Source organism: Osmerus mordax, chromosome 12 (genome assembly GCF_038355195.1).
Source record: "Osmerus mordax isolate fOsmMor3 chromosome 12, fOsmMor3.pri, whole genome shotgun sequence".
In the NCBI taxonomy this organism is placed as follows: domain Eukaryota; kingdom Metazoa; phylum Chordata; class Actinopteri; order Osmeriformes; family Osmeridae; genus Osmerus; species Osmerus mordax.
The window spans coordinates 10299608-10316181 of record NC_090061.1 but is presented as its reverse complement, the minus strand read 5'-3'; the positions used below and the strand labels follow the sequence as shown (position 1 = coordinate 10316181).

Below are 16574 nucleotides of genomic sequence, written 5' to 3'. Positions count from 1 at the left end.
ATGGGTTATCTTCCACTGGCCTGGAACAAGGTCCAGGAATCCCCCCTTCAACTCCTCTGGACTAGACACGTGTCCTCTCTGCTACCGTGTTGTCTGTTTACTTACCTACTCGCCTGCTGCCGCCCGCGTACCTCATTACGCTCCTTGCGTGGGCGCAGAGGTGCCTGTGAGGAGGTCGTGATCCCCACAGGAGGACGCGCCGAGCCCCAAATGTCATGAGAAAGGTCGCGACTATCACCGCGTCCCGATTCACAGGGCTGATTTATGAGGTGGGCTCATGGAATGAAGGAGAGGGGCTGGGGGGGCAGGAGTGGGGGGGCTGCGAGCTACACAAAGGTCAGCTAACTTCATTTCAATTAAGCAGGGGGATTGCAGGCAATTGGGCTGTATCCTGGGGTCCTGCTGGAATGATAGAGAGGGAGGGAGAGCGCTTCCCAGTGAGGCAGGTGAGCCTGGGATCTGGTTCTCTCACTAATTAGTACCGTTGGAAAACGCTTGCGTTTGTAGCTGAGCATCGATTGCATCGATTGCATGGGGATATTGAATATAATGAGGGTTTTAGTTTCACACAGGGGGGAATTCTGGTGCAGCGTTGGAAGAAATACAGTACAAACAACATTTGTTTCTGAAGGAAAAGGGAGGGGGAAGAAATGCTTCACTTTACTTCCTCAGCTCTATCAATCAAATTGAATTGTGCCCAAGTTGAAATCTCATCAATTCACTCCGCAGGACTTTCACTCTGCACAGGCCCCCGAAGAAACAAACATGCTGATTAGCCAACAAGTTTCTGGAGTTAGCGACATTTGAAAGAACAAACTATTTGACATTTTAGATATATGAGGAGATGTTAAGCAACCCCTCCCTCCCCCTACGCCCTAGGCAATCCTAGATAGTCACAAATAGCACCCCTGCACAAAGTCCAAAATGAGTCACAAATTGCTAGAAAATGATTTCCTGCTCGGGGGAATAATAGGGTCCCTGCTCTGCCTTTGATTCCCGCTCTTTTTGTACGACCTCTTTGTTTACCCGTATGTCTGGCAGACTCTCTGCTGGAATCCCTATTGATGCCTGTCAGGCTAGGTGGCTGGGTTGCCGGGCAGCAGCAAAGGGTGCTGGTGTGTGTTTGTCTTTTTCTCTCTACTAATTGCCAGCGAGCGGTGGATGTCTGTGTGTGTGTGATGTGTGTCAGGGTGTTTTTTCTCACACTGACATTTTTCAACTGGCCGTCAACAACCTTTCCCATTGCTTATGTGTGTCTCTCTTTTTTCTCTTCCTGTTTCTGCCTTTATCTCCCCCTCTCTTTCTCTCTCTCTCTCTCTCTCTCTCTCTCTCTCTCTCTCTCTCTCTCACTCTCTGTGCATGTGCAAGTGTGTGTGTCAGAAGGGTGATGTGGCGTAGAGGGCACTTCTGTCAGATTCAATGTCGGGGCCCGTGCTGTGACGTGAAGGGCGCTGTCAGTAGACGGCGGAGAGGCAGCGCAGGTACAGCTGCCCTCGCTGCTCTCCCCTGATACACACACACACACACGGGGCCAGGGTCCTCCTGGGTTTTAAGGCTGTAGTACTGGGCTTCTTAGTAGCTCTTCTCCTGGACCTGTTGAAACCGCTGCTGCAGATACTAGTTTAGGTCTGCGTGCTGCTAGCATGGAGATGTAGACCTTAAGTTAGGTCTCTTCTCTCACCTTCGCTCAATTTCAATCAGGTTCAGTCTCAGGGTCTTTATCCATGCTTCAGAACCACATAGAAACTCAATTTTCACGCAGGCCTCTTGGCTAGCTGAAACCGCCAACACTTTCATCTCCTCACTATTCCATTCTCATATTTCAATGTCTCCCAGTAACTCTTTCCAGGAGTAAATGATACAGTCGGAAGTTCAATCAGCTTTTCTGAGCGTGTCGGGAGAAAGCATTAGCAAGGTCATGTTGGGATTAATTCACTGGAACTGATGAGGAGGCAGAGCAGTAAAATCAGCCAGCCTAGAATACAGCTCACTAGAATATTCTCTGAATGTCTCTCTCTCTCTCTCTGATTTACTCTATTTCCCCCCCCCTCACTCTCTCTCTCTCTCTCTCTCTTTGTTTCCATCTCCATGATTCTGGCTGCCTCTCTCCATCCCCTCGCTCTATCCCTTTTCATCTTTCTGTCTCTTCCTCTGCTGATACTTTGGTACAGCTACTCCTTTGATGGACAGCAGAAAGAGCAATCTAGGTATTTGTGTGTGTATCAAGTGTTGTTTGTGTGTGTGTGTGTGTGTGTGAGCTTTCCCTCGGCGGCCCCCTTCAGCCTACACCATGTCACCACACAGAGGGGGAGTTTTGGTGTGAAACTTTAATGCTAATTGATCCCAAGGAAGAGTAGCGAGGACACAGGTGTGTAGCCGCGGGCCATGACTGCCCAGAAAGCGGAGAGAGACTGGAGAACAGCAGGACCACTGGGTCCAGCGCACACAAAGTGCCACTGGCTGGGAGATGACTGACCCATTTGTTCTAATCAGAACAGCCCCTGTGTGTGTGCGCGTGCTTTGCCTGTGTGTACGCCTGTATGTCAGTGGGCTTTGCATGCGTGGGTGCTGGGTTTTAAACGTGTAAAGCTCCCGCAGCATGCAGTTCCAGTGTGCAGACTTTGGCGCTCTCTAGATTGTGTTTTCCTTTCCGTACGCATGCGGGTGTCCTACCTGGAGGGGCTCAAGCTCAGTGCTTCAGGCAAGCAGGTGTGGGAGATTACGTTAGATCCTCTCCTCCCCAGCCCTTAGAGGTAGCCCCTATTTGATGGTTTCCTCGCATGTAAATCTCATCAAAACCTAGCTAACAATAGTTTGTTGTGACACATGCCTAAGCATCTGGCTAGCCATCCACTCTGCGTCTTCAAACTGCTGTGAAGCCGGATTTGACAGAAGAAGGGAGGGAGGGTAGTCTGAGCAGAACCATGAAGATGGAGGATAGACAGAGGGAGAAGGGAAGGAAGAGAGATGGAGAGAGCCCTCGCGGTGTGAGGCCGACAGGGAGAGGTGATAGCCTGTCTCGCCACGGCGGTTTCATCTCGTAAATCCTTAAAAAGACACCGCGGGATCCTAACCAACGTGGCGACGCCGTCGTGTTGAACCAACCAGAGCGTACTTCAGACACGTATTCGCCCACCCCCGCTCTCACCCCCTGCCCGGCTGCCTCGCTGCCAGAATCCTGCTGGGGGGAGACCGGGGCCCGGCAAGGCCCCATTAAAGAGTGATGAGGTTTCAGGGGTGAAGCTCTGTGTACAGCACTTTATTCAGGAAACATCACTTATTTATCAGTGTTGGAATCGTGTTGTTTGCTTGTTTTATTGAAAACCTTGCGGGCAGAGTGGCGACCGGCCTGGCATGTGAGTGCCACATCTCCGGAGAGGCCTCTTTGCTGGAAAAATCCTCTTCCTTGATGAATAAGTGAATGGAAGTGGGATGAATCTTTCATTTAAGCAGAAATCCATTGTCGTCCGTGACGTCTTGGAGGATGTGTTGAGGACCTGCGTGTGGTGGAAAACAACCTCAATCCCGTCCACACACAAGTTGATGCACACCTCCACCCGCAACGGTTATCGACAGAGAGTGTCAGACACAGTCAAGGGAAACAGATCCCATTGAGCTCCTGCGGAGAGAGACAGCGGACCACAGCAGCAGCTGTGTGTGTGGATGGTTGCCTCCGCTCCGCTCCCACTGAAAGAATTCCAGTTTCAAAGGCTTCTGCTAATGCAAAATCATAATCATCATAATTTAACAAAAGTGAAAGCCCAGAGCAAGTGTGAACTGAGGTCACCAGTAACAAAAACAGTTCCATGGCAAGCCCCTTGGTCTCTCCTGAGTACTGTGCGATCTGTTGACACGGCATGTATGCCCCCCCCCCCCACCCGGGCCCTGCTGGAAGCCTGTAAACCAACGCACACAACCTCCCACTGGTAGTCACACTGGCAGTGTTGGAACATACTGTAGCACGACGAGGAAGCGAAGCGCATACCCTCCATGGAAGAGCTGGCTGCTTTGTACACAAGAGGGATAGCCTGCGGATGAATGATTTACGAAAAGAGAGGTATTTCACTCTCTCCTCTAAGCCCACCTAGATAAGGGAGGGGTTGTCTTCCACCAAATGGGCCTGATTTTTGAGGAAGATGAAGTAAGGCTCGCAACCTCACAGATCTCCTCTCTGCTCTCTTTGTGTGCTTAGAATTCCTTAAAAGAGAGATAAATAAATACATGATAAACAAGAACATAATTTATTTACTTCCATAAGGCCTGGGAGAGAGGTCCGAGCGAGTTCTGGAAATTGTTTTGAGAGGTGCATGCCATTGTTGAGCAGAATATCAAGCAGGAAGACCACCAACTGCACACAACATAGTAACGAGTTACACAGTTACCATTAAACCCACAGCTGCTACTGTACTTCAAAAGGTAGGGCCACTTTCTTGTCACTGTCAAATAACATATGTCACCGTTGCCCACCTTGTCAAGCTGCCCCAGAGGTGCTCCTGCTTCTTCATGACGTCACTGGCTAATCCTCCTCCAGAGTTAGTCCATCGTCCAATCGTTTCCATGCAATTCAGGAGTTGCACCTGTCAGGTGTGTGTAAGCGTGTTTTTGGGCTGTGACTGTGTGCCTTCTGGTTTTCCTCAGCGTGTGTGTGTGTGTCATTGCAGAGTGCACTCTGAAGGTGTCATTGCAGGTCTGGGCCTCTGTGGGCTGTCAGACAGTGAGAGATGCAGCTCCTCTACAGGGCATGGTTTCTGGGCCCCTGTTGTCTATTAAAAGCCCTGCAACACTACTCAGGGCTGTCTCTGCTCGCCCCCAAAGTCCCTCAAGGAGCTGAGAGAGAAGGCGCCGCTCCGTCAAGGAGATGCCCTCCCTTCAAACCTTCACATGCCCTCTTCTCCCATGCTGACATCATTGATGGGATTCGAAGTCGTGAGGAAAAGGGGTGGCCATCTTCGTTTGGGGTATGTCAAAATCAGTCTTTGGATAGCACTCCGTGGTTGCCACTCTCTGCCTCCACCACCCTCCAGCCCCGGTCCCAAGGCCAAGGGGTTAACACATCGTAATGGCGCCCAACCCTTAACCCCCCCCCACAACCCATTGCCCAGTGATTTATACTGGCTAAAGTGGAAGGTCTCTCTCTTGTCATGTTGAGTGTTCGTATGCATATGCGTCAGTCTCCTGGGACTTTACAAGGAAAGATTTATAAGTGCACCTCCCCCCTACACACAGAAAGTGTTGACGTGCAACACAGTGGTTCACGAGGCAGATTGACTGAGGACACAGATTGAGATGTGAGTCTCTCTCACCCAGGGCATTCGCTCAAGCTGATGTGTGATGCACCAACGATATCAAATATCTCAGTTTGGCAAACAAATGGAATAAAACAATCTATCGATCCCTCCCTCTCCGCGTGTATCAACACGATCCATCTGTGTTTATCTTCCTATCTGGCTTCCTATCTAAGAGGAGGCTTTTGTGTGTCCGCAAGCCGGCCCCTTTTTTCTTCCTGTATTTGTTTGGTGATCCATCAGTCTATTTACCTTATCATGCTGCCAAACCATCCATTTACGCCCCCATCTGTCTGTCAAGCTATATCTTAGCATCCATTTGTCTAACTATCTCTCAGTCTACTTATCCACCTGTCAGTCATCTGGGTTGCCATGGCGGCGGCATGGTGCGTTGGCAGGCGGTCCCCCCCCCCCCCCTTCCTCTCCCTCTCCTTTCCCCTTGCTGGCAAGAGTATGTCTTTGACCTCATCATCACAGCCTGGTTTAAGCTGCAGACGGCCGCCCATCTTGTCCACAACAATTAGGTTCCTGCCTGGTTATACAGGCAGCCTGCCCTTCATGCATACATTCCTGGGTGGATGTACAGGAGAGCACTATGCATTTAATTATAGGCAATCCTCAAGATGTCTGTGTTGACACTTTGGTGAGATGGATGGTGAGAGATAATGCATAGGGTGTGGAGCTCCTAGAGAGAGAGTTGATGTGCTGTACATTTTCGTGGCGTAATGCACGGGTGCAATGGCGCATGGTACAAGTTGTATTGCACACGCCTGCTATATAGTCCTACACCACGGCGTAGCTCATATTCTGCAGCACTTTGTGTGTAGATAGCATGTGTCCAGTTTGTCGCAGCAGTGTGGACGACAGGCGGTAGAAGTGCCAGCCGAGCAAGGCCATGCTGGGCCAAGCTGAAGCAGGTCAATGCCTTGGCTCAGCATGGTCCGACTAGGGCCTCGCTGGAGCGACTCCGTCCATGATGTCTGCTCTGCCGGGGGCGAAGCCTCACGTCCAGCACCAATCAGTCTTGGAGGATCATCGCTGGGCTCCCTGGGGCGCCCCTCTGCCGGGCCTGATGGATTACCCGCTCTCCTGGCTCGGGGTCTGGAAGGTCCAGGCCTCTGCCATAGACCCCATCTGTGTCTGCCCTGGCGTCAGCCTGCCCCCCTGGCGATCTGCTTAGGTTCCTAATGAACTCCCATGCACACCAGCGTAGTGTCCACGCTAACGCCCCCCAGGCCCACTGCTCGGAAACGTTAGTTTAGATTTAGTTTTGTTTATTTCAAGCGAATCTCTGTGAGGCTATGAAGCAAAGACAGTTATTCAGACTGGAACAATTCTAACACGCTCAGTAAAAGTATCTTTTCAGACTTTCTTATTTTTTATTTTTTTGAATTGTACTTCATATTTCTATTGAAGGCTGCTTCTAGATTCTGCCATGGAGAAGGTGATCATGAATGGCAGTTTGGCCTCTGGCAGGGATCGATCGTCTAACTGTTTTCATCTGGCTGTTTGCTGGGACGCTGGGTGCCCCCTTCGCACCAGTATGCCAGGAAGCATCGTTCCGTGGCAAAGGCATCAAGTCCATCGCATATATTGGAGGGGATTTTCTGAATGGGAGAAGCCCAATGAGAAATCAGACATGCCGGCAGCCTGTCAAGCTTGTTGTTTTCAATCACAAGTGGAAGCTTGTTAGAAAGAACACATGCTAGGCTTCACAAGAAAGAAAGGAGTTTGGACTTCTCTTCTGAGATTACTCCACATTTACAATACTCTGATGCACACACAAACACGTACCCACAGACAGAGAGACACACGCTCACAAAAGACAACCTCTCTCTTTCCCTATGCTGTTTTGTCCCTAGTACAAACCTGTCAAAGCCGTCCCGCCGAGGAGATAAACTAGTACTTTTCTTTCCTCTAAAAATAAGCATTTGTTTATGGACATGTGTAGTGATTTCCAGCTCTCCTGTGCCGTATTGTGTGCTGAGCTGTCAGGAGCCATTACTCTCAGGCACAGCTCCCCTTTCAGCCATAGTGGCTGGGGAAGGGGGGGGGGGGGAAGAAAAAAATGAGAGAGCAGACAATGGAGAAAGGGGGGGGGGGAGGCGCAGCGGTGGGCCAAGCAGGGCCTGTAGCGAAAAATCAGTTAAGATGCTTCCTTTTAAATAAGGGTATAGAAGTCCACTGGCGAAGGGAGGGGGTTGAGGGGACGGGAGAAGTCTAATGGACTCCTGAAGGTGGCTTGGAGCGGTGGGGGGTTGGGGCAGCAGAATGGATGCATTGCGTATCTGGGTCACTCTCCGGCGAAGTCGCCGCGCACATGGCGTGCGCCGAGCGGGGCCGCTGTGGCGAGCCAGCGTTGCGATGAAGACGCTAGATAGCCGTTCAGGATCCGTTCCACCCTCGTGCTGTCACCTCTCATTTCTCATGTTATGATTCCCTTGCTTTGAATGCAATTACCCTAATGAATGTTTGTCTGAACAAACTGCCATCTTAGACACACTTTGTCTAAGTTCACTGTATACAAGCTGCCAATCCTTGTACCTGAAGCCTGAATACTAATCTTATTGGCATTGCTTTACGTTTCATGTTGTGTGCATGTTTGGGTTGCTTCATGGTGGTTCCTAAGCATTTTGAGGTTTGACGAATGTCCCGTAGTTTGATGTAAACATCCTTAAATCCGGTGGCTGCTTGTCTGAGAAGTGGGGGCAGACAGAGACGGAAGAAGTGAGCAGAGAGAGCGAGAGGGATAGAGACAAAGAGGAGAGACAGAGTGGGACACAGAGTGATGGAGCCTAGAGAGAGAGAGAGAGAGAGAGAGAGAGAGAGAGAGAGATGAAGACAGAGAAGGGGAGAAGAAGAGAGAGGACGGGGGAATTTCAGCGTCTTGCCTCAGCGTGTTTATCCTCGGCCTGTGTTTCCCTCTGTCACACCGCTCTGATCCCCTCTGCCGCCGACGCGCCCATCAACACCACCACAGCAGCGCCGCGGGGGCCTCCGACCCCCCCCCCCCCCCCCTCAGATGTGCTGGTGCACGCTCGCTCGCCCGCTTAGCGAACGCCACGCAGGGACGCGCTCCCACGTTGTCCGCACACACGTGGCGTTGCGGTGCTCCTAACAGACGGCACCACAGAGGGCCTCATGGACGCTCACAACAGGCTGAGTGCCTTGCAAAAGTCGGGGTCAATAAAGGAGACGAAGAAAACGGGGCTGCTGGCCGTGTGGTCTTGAGTTTAGAGTTCCAGTCCAGTGAGGAGAGTCAGGCACAATGCACAATGCTCTCTGCCGACACACATGATACAAAGCAGTTGGTCGTAGTGATCCCTTAATCGTCTCTAATGCAGTGTGTGTGTATACATTTCATCCCCAAGTTATCCATCACCCACTGATGGAGTGTATCGGATTCCAAAGGGTTCGCCACTTCCCCTTGTTCTCTGACCTCCCTCTCTCCCCTTCTCTCCCTCTCGCTCCCCCTCTCAACTTTTCTCTCGCTCACTCCTTCCACTACCCTCCCCCCTCTCTCTTTCTCTCACCCCTCCCGCTTTTCACTTCTCTCCTGCTCGTTCTCTCTCTCTCTCTCTTTCACTCCTCCTCGCCCTCCTCCTCCCTCTCTCTCTCTCTCTCTCTCTCTCTCTCTCTCTCTCTCTCTACGGAACTGAAAGTTACCTTTTTAGAGCCAATCTGTTTTTGTTTTTCACTCCCGCCCATTTCAAAGGAGTTCTCCTGCCTTTTGAAGGAGGGCCCCTGTTTGAGGAACTCCAGTTTTGCTCCCACCATCTCATAAGTTACAGCCCCAAGAAATAGCTTTTCTCCCCCCTGCATCCCATTTATAGTCTGTATCTTGTTCCCGGCCTCGCTAGGCCATTACTCTGCAGCCTCCAGTCTGGCAGGAGGGAGAGGGGGGAGTCGGGGGAGAGATGAAAGGGGGAGATAGAGGCCGCTGCTCCGGCTGCAGTCACTCACCATCCTCTCACAGAGACCGGGCTAAACATAACGTGTTGACATAAGGCGCACCCCAGATGTAATCACCTATATTGCATTTTGTCTCGTGGAAGTATGGCGTGCAGGTGCGTTCTGCTTGATGGGTGGCGCGTGCGTGTATGGCGGTGCTTATTACACCCATGTCATTGTGACCCTGAGATATGAAAGAGGGCATGTTTCGGGGCAGGTCCAGCGGCTGGGTCCGGTAATGAACTCGGGCGTCACATCATCCTTGAGTCGTCCTGTTTCTGTAGCGAGCCCCAGACAGAGAGGGGCTCCTGGGAGAGTGGAGGCTTTGATAGACGACTGGCAGCTTTGCTTTTCATTCGGATCACAGGCCTCGCTGATGATGTAATTCCATGTAATTAGCCAAAGATGACAGTAACACAAAAGCCATTATGGTTTTTAATCTCTTTTGGGGAATGCACCAGAGACACTGGGAGGCCTATCGTTCTATCATCACATGAAATGACATTTCACTGGAGGCATTCCAGCCAATCAGAGAAAGGCTGCTTAGTAGTCTTGGTGTCTTCCCGTCCTATATAACCCTTCTCCTATTGAAACCGTTCCCCTGCAGCACAGATCATTGAGATGTACCCTAAATGTGTGTGTGTGTGTGTTGAGAGTGTCTGCATTTGTGTGTGTACGTACATAACTCCTTGCTCATCCCCCTTGGCAGGCTTAACACTTGGAAAAACAATGCCCAGCGTTTGCGTTTAATTAAGTTCTCAAGAGCGGAACATGTCCCCACTGTAACCAGGAATGCTGTTCTTCTTTTGTCAATTTCCTCTCCCGCTGCTGTGCTGCGCCTAACTCTGAAAGATGTCGCCTCTGGGAGAAGCAGGTAAAGAAGCCATCAAAACCAATGGCAGTAGACTGATGTGTGATCAGTGCTAGAATACCCTTGAAGTTGTCTGGTGAATTTGTGTGTGTATGTGTCGTGGAATGTTCGTTTCTGTAGAGGATAGCTGTAATGTTCTTCTCCCAGTAGAAATGGCTGCAGTTTGTTCAATTGTTGTGCCAGATTGATGTGGGGGGAAAGTTGTCCTTTTATAAACCTGCAGATAGAAACTGAAAAGTCTATTGAGAAGCAAATAGCTCCCCATTCAAGGCTCCTCTGACGGGAGCTGCAGTTTAGCGGCCTTTTTCCCTCTTCTCTCTCCCACTCTCAAGTTGTATAAAAGCTTTCCTGGGTATTCAGTGTGGTGTGTCTGGGGCAATTAATTTTTAGCCAAGCCTTGTACCTGGTATTTTTTACACAGTTTGACTTTGTTTCCTAAATGCCAATACTGCCACCCATGGTTCCAACATGGGGTCAAGGTAAAGAGTTTCAAGCCTAAAATTATTTTCAATTTTAAATTACATAGAATTATAAATCAAACTGATAGGAGGCCTTTTGGTCCTCTAATTTGCCCTTTTATCAGATCGAATAGACCTAACACCGTGTGCAAGGGTTTTAAAGCCGCGTTTGAACAGTTCCTCGATTATTGTTTGTGTTTTTATGAACGCATTTTATGTATTAATGCCTCCTCCATCTACTGATCTTTTGTTCTAATTCGGTAGTGTCTCTCTCCTCCTCTTTCATCTCTCCTCTTCCTGGCAGTTGTAATGTATACTGGCTGAGTAGTGCTGGAGATATGAAGGCTGTCTGCTCTCCAGGCACAGGCTCAGGAAGCTTCTGATAGGCCGGGGGTCAGGGGGCAGGGCTAACTCAAGAAATGAGGTCATCCAGATTGGTCTTGCAAATAATAAAGGAAAGAGGTTGGTCTTAGTCTCTGACAAGCTGGTTTTGAAGTTGGATCCTTTTGTATGGCTCTGTTTCCATCGTAAGCTTGGATACTGTTTTACATTGAATAGCGAGGGAGTGTAGATCAGCCCCGGAGCGGAGAGGAAGACTTGGATTTGAACGGGGAGCAGATGAAAAGCGGTGGGTGACGGTGGATTGAACTTATCAAGGATGCACAGTTCGGAGGTCACCTGCTCCAGCTTTCACCCATGTGACATGTGAAGGCGGAGGGAGGATGTGCTACAGTAGCACGTCTGTGACTCTTGGTCACTCTCTCTCTCTCTGTTCCCTCCCTTTCTCTCTCTACTCCTCCTGCTCCTCTGCACCATCTCCGTGGTGCTCCTGATCTGAAGCAGCCCATGTTCTCCCCCAGGACGGTCGTCTTGGAGACTGTGTGATGTGTGTTTTGGGGGTGGAAAAGAATCTGTGGGTGGACCGGTTTGAGAGATTGTGTGTGTGTGTGTCTGTGAGAGAGAGAGAGAAATTGTGTCCCCGGCGATCACAGTCACTCTCAGCTCATTACCTGACGTGATGGATGGCGCTGGCACCATTAAACAACGGCCAGCCCAGGACGCCTGGCTCCCCACAGCTGGTACTGAGTAATGGGCACGGTGGCAATGCTCGGCAAGCCAAGGGAGCCCCTCATGGTTGTGCCCATCTCCATGGATACGCTTCCTAACAGTCCGCCCACACCTGCCACCTGTTCTGGCTTTTTTTGGGGAGGCCCAAAAGGATCGGGCAGGCGTGGCTGGATAGCACGGGACTGCCGTTAGTGTGACTCCACAGTGGGCAGGGAGGGCATCACAGCAGACTGAGACTGGGCCCACAGGACCGCTGGACTGGTTGGTGAATCACCAGAGCAGAACAAACCCAATTCTTTTTACATTGTTGTGGGACTGAAGTAGCCTATTCATTTCAGTTACGGAGGGATTCTATCCATGCTTAATGGAACAGCCTGTTGCTACCCATTTCTGCCCCCCTTTCCTCCCCCTTCCTCCCTTATGCATTTCTCTCTACCTTCTGCTCTCTATTTCTTAACCCCCCTTAGATTTGTTTTTGTTCTGTACTTTTGTGCTTCTCTTTCCTGGCTCTTTAGTTTTTCGGGAGTGTGTGTGCGTGGGTATGTGAGTGCCTGTGTTAAGTGTCTCCCCTCAGCGTGTGGTCTGACTGAGGTCAGACCAGGTGAAGGTGCTCAGCAGTAGAGTTACTATGACAGCAGACACATCCACCCCTGCACCCTCCAGTGCTCCTCCATCCACCCGTGCTTATCTTCTCAATCAGCTGGTCTGGCTCATTGTTGTTCCCTCTCCTCTTTCTCTCTCTCTCTTCTTTAATCCATGACCTTTTATATTTAGCGTTAGCTTTTGTTTGAACGCTGGGTACATCCAACTTCACTGTTCCCTCCCTTTTTTTTGCTCCTGTTTTTTATGTCTCTCTTCTCTTCTCCTGTAGACAACCGCCGTGCAGTCCTGGAAAGATCCCGCTCACGCCACAACGCAAATCCCCAGGCTCGATGATCGCCCGCGTCTACCACAGCGCCTACCACAGGACTTTAGACAAGTGCCAAAGAGGCCGGCGAGGGGGAGACCCAGAGGATGTCTGAGGAAGGGATAAGGACCTCACCTCCTGTGGCACGCACCTACACACAAAACAAACTTGCATGCACTCACTGGCATACTCCAACACGTACACTCAAACATACTCACGCGGTCAGACCTCGAGGACATCGGAACCCTCGTGGACCTGAGGGGATCGAACCACAACAGAACATCACACACGGGACACTGAACAGCAATGTCATCCAACGCCTTACGTATTTATTCATCACATTCTCACCGCTTTACTTGTAAATGACCCATCAAAAACGTTGGTTATTTTCAAAACTTTTGGATTTGCTGACGTTAATGATGGGTTTTGCTGTTCTCCAATTGACTTATCATACACAAGTCGCTCAAAAATCATTTAACTTTTAATTAATATATCTGCTACCCAATCCATACTAACACTGCCACTAAAATAGGTCATGCCTATTGTCATCGGTCCACAATTTCAGATTTTAAAGTGACAGTAGGCATATTGTAACTTGCATAAGATAGCTTATCAGAATACAATCCTATTAACCTCATACAATTCATCTAAGCGTTTTTCTATTGCATCCTATAATCAACACACCCAGAATTTGACTGTCACCACAGGTGATGCAGTGATACACAGGCAATCGATTACATATCTCAGAAAAGCGTAGAGCTCCACCCAGTTAATGTGCTTTATTGATCCGCAGAGCATAGGACTGAATTTCCTTAGGCTATGTCATGGAAGAGAATTATTTATTGTTTCACTGTTTTTCCTCAGATGTCTATTATTGGCCATGGTACTGAGAATAGGCTGGCAGGGTCTTTCTTGCACTGTTCTCACAAAAAGCAGAAACAAAGATGAAGCCTGCAAAATAAGCCAGTCGAGCTCAGGGCTAGCTAATGCTAGCACATGAAACAAGTCACTCTTACAGGAGAAGAGTCATATTCTCAGGGGGAGCAATAGCTCGACTGAATTGTAAAAAGCCCCCCCTCTCACAGTTTCACATAGAGGAGCTCTACAACTGACCCTGTTGCTTTGACAAACTCTCAGGCCGGGGTCATGGCTAAGTGCTTTGCACTTTTTCTACTAACACTTTTCTGCAAACTTCAGCGCAACCTTCTTTGACTTCACAATAATCCAACAAAGGAAAAGAACCCATACTAGTAGCAACTAGTTTGGGCATGTGTTTGAACACCGGACGAGGACAAAATTAAGCTCCAAGCATCACTGTAAAATAATGGAGTCAGTTTTGTTTTAGCAGGCTACTTTTGCTTTTCTTTCGTTACATATTTATGCATTTTTGTGGAGAGAATGCCCACAGCAGTCATGTCCCTTCAATGTAGGGAGAATAAGGAGATGCAAGTGAATCAGCTACTTTCCCCACAGCGGAGATTTGCCAACGGGATACACTGCAGGCCAATGTGGACAAGATGGTGGCTGTCCGAGAAAGGCAAGTCTCCACCCCCCCTCCTTCAGCTGAGCTGCTCATGGCCTGAGTCACCATTACCATAACGTTATATGTCTCAATATTAACATAACACCGCCGGCAACTGTGTACAAATCAAACCCTCGCCGTAATCGGAACCGAAGCCTGACAGAAAAAAATTGAAAATAACAAAATTAGTGTGCTTGACTTATGGGCAGCATCGTGTTTTTGTTCAAACTGTCTGTGTGATGTGACGGTTGGCTGTACACTTCTCTACTAGGCTGTACAGGCTCATCAACAAGATGTTATACTCAACGCCACAATTCGCTCGGTTCAAAGTGCACCTCAGTTGCTGCAAGGCAGTCTGAATGTCATTTTTTTCCTGAAGATCATAAATGCATTGAGCTGTGACAACATAGGCTTCAGCGTGTCAAAGAAAGAAAAAAAAACAACAGATGGTAACCGTCTGCATGTATGCAGAGGCTTGTTTATGGCTCGGAATGTGTCAGACACGAGAGAGCCTTCTGGAACATCTAGCTATACGTGAGGCATTGGGTTGCTTTGTCCTCTGTTGTACTCCACTCTCAGCAAGAACAGTAAGTCTCCTCTGAATCCCCATACTGTCAAATGCACGCTGTAAAGTGACACCCACAGCATTCGATCTGCATCATCATACCCAGAACGCATGCTCGATTTCTGCTGTGAAACAATGGGTACTGGGTGTTTTTCTTTTTATGATTAGACTGACAAACTGTTTTATCATACTTTCATCAATTTTGTTTTTTTTACGTGCCAAGTTTCTTTTGTTCATTTTGTTCTTTCAAAACATGAAAGTGTTATAAAGCTCTGACTGGATACTCAGTTCTTATGTTTTGTTTTGTATTTATGAAAAGGGATAAACATCTCCCCTTGTCAAAAGCAAACTATAGTTCAGATTGTACAGAGTGAAACTTGTTAAAACAAGTTCATATTTACATCTAATACTAAGGACATACATCGCAGTAGCAAGAAATTGTGTAACTGAACATATGATCTGACATTGTTCAATGCAAATATTCTCAAAAATCTTGTTTGGATATAAATACATATACATTGTATTTGATTTAATAATTGAAGAATATCTTTGTTATTGATAGAAGACAGCCTTCCCATTGTGAGTGTTGAAATTGTCCCATTGTGTTCTAGCGTGTAGTCTGTGTGTAGAAGCATAGGTCAGCTGCAGAACTGTGCAGTCTTTGGACTGAACCACATCACCAGTGTTTCCTGTCCTTTCTGAATGGGCCAGACCCATCTCCTCCTCATTCCTGTAGTTTCTACTAACTGAGACAAAAATTGTAATGTACAATTCATGTTGATGGTAAATGTGTAAAATGGGTTGGCAGGGGTATGAGAAACTGCAAGGTGCCAAGTGGATTTGATAGGGAAAATCAGGTTCAGAATTTATTTGTGGTGCACTTTAACTTGTTGTTCTGCCAAGCAAGCAAAATAAATTTCAATGTTGTTATTTCAATCCTTAGAATATGGCTCAGACCTTGCCACAGAAACTACTATTTGCAAAGTACTCTTTTTAAGCTATGATTCCCAACTGCCACAGTTCCAATTATTTCCTAATTTGTTATATTACCTTCTTGTGACAAGATGATCTTAATATGGAAGTTAGTAAATGTTTTCCCTTCAACATATCTAAAAATGACTTATCCCTGCCTACCCATCAGCTTCGTTTTTGAGTCTGTTTTTATTGTCTTAAAAACAATTTATATTTGTAACATCTTTAAGTTTATTTTTATCCATAAGAGGAAAAAAAAGTTAAGTTTATGCACATTGTTCCTGCATAGAGTATGTAATGGAATATCATACTAAATAATAACCACTTTGTTATACAAACCGAATTCTGAGTGGCTTGGCTTCTTTCATATTATACATTGTTTCCTTTAACAGCATGACATCAGTTATGACATCCAAATTCTTTGTATTTGATACTCTAAACCTAGTGATTCTCTCTCTGTTCCACACAAGGGAGAAACTCCAGATGAGAAGTGCTTTATTATGTGGTCATGTCTACATATTCCTCACACAATGCAGTTGTATTGACGCGGCTACCTGTGCCAAGTTGATTCCTAGACACTGCAGTGTGCTCCGGTGTTTGATGAATTGGAGTATTCAGACCTATAAAAGCAAGAGATCTTGGGCCCTCACATCCTAGCCTTTTATCTTTCACTGTCACAGACAAGCTGATAATGTTGTCAAGTCCAACGGCAGCTTAGGAAAATTACTATCAAAGAAGAACTGTATGACTGTACAGTACTTCCCCATCTTTGCCGCTTTTAAAAACAGGATTTGTGAACAAGACAAAACCATTTTGCCTTAGGAAATGTTATAGCGTTCCGTCTTTTGTACATAACGCATTAAATATCAGTAAAGAAAAAGCTTAGCATTTAATGAAATAGGAAGAGAATGTTGTTCTGTCATTAGACCAGACGGTGTTTGTCCAGATGGTTATGTAATTTACAGCGGTTGTGTG

General features: G+C 47.9%; 1 protein-coding gene across 1 annotated transcript in view; it reads left to right on the top strand.

Annotated features, from left to right (window-relative positions):
• diaph2 (diaphanous-related formin 2) overlaps positions 1-15935 on the top strand; it is a 360351-nt gene extending 344416 nt beyond the window's left edge. Inside the window, exon 31 of the mRNA XM_067247259.1 lies at positions 12505-15935. Within this exon, the coding sequence (XP_067103360.1) occupies positions 12505-12569 (65 nt within the window). The 3' untranslated portion in view covers positions 12570-15935. The remainder of the gene's footprint in view (positions 1-12504) is intronic.
• Positions 15936-16574: the final 639 nt, after the last annotated feature.